Raw genomic sequence first — 2,997 nt, forward strand, 5'->3', positions numbered from 1 at the left:
GACCTGTGGGTCCACCCCAGTTCCTGATGCCCCCTTGGGTCAAATCTGCCTGCCACACTCCGTGACCCCACCTCACCTCCAGTGTCTCTCCTGCCACACCTTTGTTATTACTAATATACTGGGGAGGTGGCCCCTAGAGGCAAGGAGTAACTTTTGGCGTTATCCCTGGGCTTCTCTACCCAAACTCATCCCCAGGGTCTTTGTGCTTCCCTAATGTGCTTCCCCTTTGGGGCAGTCCCCCACCGGCCTCAAAACACTTGGTTGGGTTTCAGCAGCCCCAGCCTTGCCCCCCTTTTTTCTGGGCAAGCTTTCAGCCCATTGGCTCCCAGGCTTCACCCCTTCACATCCCTGCCCAGAGAAGGTCTCATCTTGAGGAGCACCCCTGGCACATGGCCTCCAAACCTTCCCCACTACTCAAGTCTTCATGAGCATAAAATACCAACTCAACTAGTTCCAACCTGCCTGGGGTCCCTGTATCCTCTAGTCCTCCTACCTAGGACAGGCTTGTTTCCCCAGTCCCATCCCCCAAGTACCTCACCTACCTCCAGGGTCAAACTGTCCTCTCCATGTCCAGAGGCTGGGCTTATATGGTGGTTTCTATCATTTGGGCTGGACCAGTAGAGTGTAGTCTGAGTCAAAAAGCATCTCCCTGGGGAGAAGGAGAGGGCAGAAGCAGGGCACACTGGGATGCCAAAGCACATCCCAATGGGTCCAATTGATTGGGGTTATGGGGTTGACATCAGCCATTTTTGTAAGCATTTGAAGCCCAGTGACTGGTACTTTACATAGCATTTCAACTGGGGAAACTGCAATTCCACCAGTTCAAATGCAACACTTGTATATAGCCTTAGACAGCAAGCAGAAAGAATATGCGGGGTCAGAAAGCAAGCAAGCTAGGGTGAGGGTGGATCAGTAAGAAAGACACCCTGGCAAAGAGGATGCGATGGGTGCTCTTTTTCCCAATGGTGTTGATGAACCATGTATCTCATAGCCGTTGAATACAATGGAGAGACAATGGCAGGATTGCTTCTGCCTTTCTGGAGACATAAGGCCAGGGCCAGGACCAACACTGGAAAATTAAAAATAATAAAAACAATCCTGGATTGTTGTTCTTTCCTTTTTCCAGATTTGTTGTTGTTGTTGTTGCTGAAGGCAGGCTATGGACTGGCAACTTCCCAACAGATTCTTCTTTTTTGTAGGGAAAATATTATGAAAAATAATTGGGTTTTTTCCCACTGAATTAGGGTTTCCCAGATGCACAGACTAACAACTGAGGCACAAATGGGAAACAATGTGCACCCAAATTATGGGTATCTGAGTGTCTCCTTCTAGTGGGAAAAATGACTTCTCAAGGAAGGGTTACTATTGGTCAAAAAACTAAAATCAGATGATTTCTTTTCATTTTCAGAAATTGGGTGGGGGAAAAACCCTTACAAATTTTGCTCCAAATCCAAAAACATTAGCCCTAATATGGTTTAAAAGAGAACAGAGTTCAGTGAAAGCCAGAAAATGTCTTGGGTTTAGCTGCTGAAACCCTCCTGGCTGGAGCACTAACCCACACATGCACACACCTCCTATGTTAGGTAGGGATCCTAGGACTCCTGATGCACAATCCCCTGCTCTAACTATCTTCTCCTAGAGCTGGGAGTAGACATCGAGAGGCCTGGCTACCAGCCCCAACCTGTTCTCACTCACTCAGCCTTATTCTTCTCCTAAACCTCCAGGAATCCTGGCTAAAATCCAGGGCACTACTATTTAGGAGGCAAGACTCTTCTAGCTCCTGCCTAAGGCTTTCTGGAGAGCCCTCTTCACCTCCTTGTTTCTCAGGCTATAGATAATAGGATTTAACATGGGGGTGATAATGCCATAGAGCACAGGCAGAGCCCGATCCTGCTCTTGGGAGTAGCTGGAATTGGGGCGGATGTAGGTGAAGATGATGGTGCCAAAATAAAGGTTGACTGCAGCCAGGTGGGAGGTGCAGGTGGAAAAGGCCTTGAGGCGTCCTTCCTTGGTGTGGATCCTGAGGATGGCCAGAACAATGTAGATGTAGGACACAAGAGTCACCAGGAAGGAGCCCATGATGACAGCACCTCCCACAGCAAAAGTGACAATCTGATTGATCCGCGTGTCAGAGCAGGAGAGCTGGAAAAGTGGGGGGATGTCACAGAAAAAGTGGCGGATGACGTTGTCATGACAGAAGGACAAGCGGAACATCAGACCCAAGTGCACAGCCGAGTTGGCCAAGCCAACGGCCCAGGCAGCTGCAGCCAGACAAGAGCATGCCCTTTGGCTCATCAGAACACCATAGCGCAGCGGGTGGCAGATGGCAGCATAGCGGTCATACGCCATGACCCCCAGCAGCAGGCACTCGATCCCCCCAAAGGAAATGAAGAAGTACATCTGAGTGAGGCAGCCAGGAAGCGAGATGGACTTGTCCTGTGACAGGTAGTTCACCAGCATCTTGGGCACCGTGCAGGTGGTGTAGCCTATGTCCACCACTGACAGATTGCCCAGGAAGAAATACATGGGCGTGTGGAGCCTGGAGTCCATGCTGATCATCACTAAGATAAGTAGGTTTCCCACCAGGGCCATCAGGTAGAAGACTGTGAAGAATCCAAAGAGGATGAACTGGTCTTCCAAGCGGCTAGAAAGGCCCAAGAGTATGAATTGTGTCACCATCACCATGGTGCCATTCTCCCTCTTGGCGCATCCCAGAGGGTCATTCATCTAGAAGGAGAGTAAAGATGACTCAATGCTTATAGCACTAAACCAAGACTGGGGTAAGGGAGGACCTAAACAGACTCACTATGCAGGATTAGACAAGTCACTTAATACACACCTACACCATCTCAGAACCAAACCTAGGAGAACCACTGTGAAGAATGATCCACCCACTGCCTCCCACTATAAATGCCAGAAAAGAGACAAGGCAGACAAGGTTCCTTGGGTGAATTTGATATCTTTTATTAGACCAACCCAACTAGTTGGAGAACAGTT

The 2,997-nt window shown here is 49.2% G+C and overlaps 1 protein-coding gene across 1 annotated transcript; it reads right to left on the bottom strand.

Annotated features, from left to right (window-relative positions):
* Positions 1-1,773: 1,773 nt before the first annotated feature.
* On the bottom strand, positions 1,774-2,685 carry LOC132244870 (olfactory receptor 5AP2-like). Its single transcript, XM_059717533.1, has one exon. It carries the CDS (start codon positions 2,683-2,685, stop codon positions 1,774-1,776), a length of 912 nt encoding a protein of 303 aa, XP_059573516.1.
* Between the last annotated feature and the right edge of the window lie 312 nt (positions 2,686-2,997).

This window comes from Alligator mississippiensis, chromosome 14 (genome assembly GCF_030867095.1).
Source record: "Alligator mississippiensis isolate rAllMis1 chromosome 14, rAllMis1, whole genome shotgun sequence".
NCBI classification, from domain to species: Eukaryota; Metazoa; Chordata; order Crocodylia; family Alligatoridae; genus Alligator; species Alligator mississippiensis.

Bases quoted from the DNA above. Each gene is read 5' to 3' on its own strand.
- LOC132244870 (XM_059717533.1), bottom strand. From the start codon at position 2,685: ATGGTGATGGTGACACAATTCATACTCTTGGGCCTTTCTAGCCGCTTG.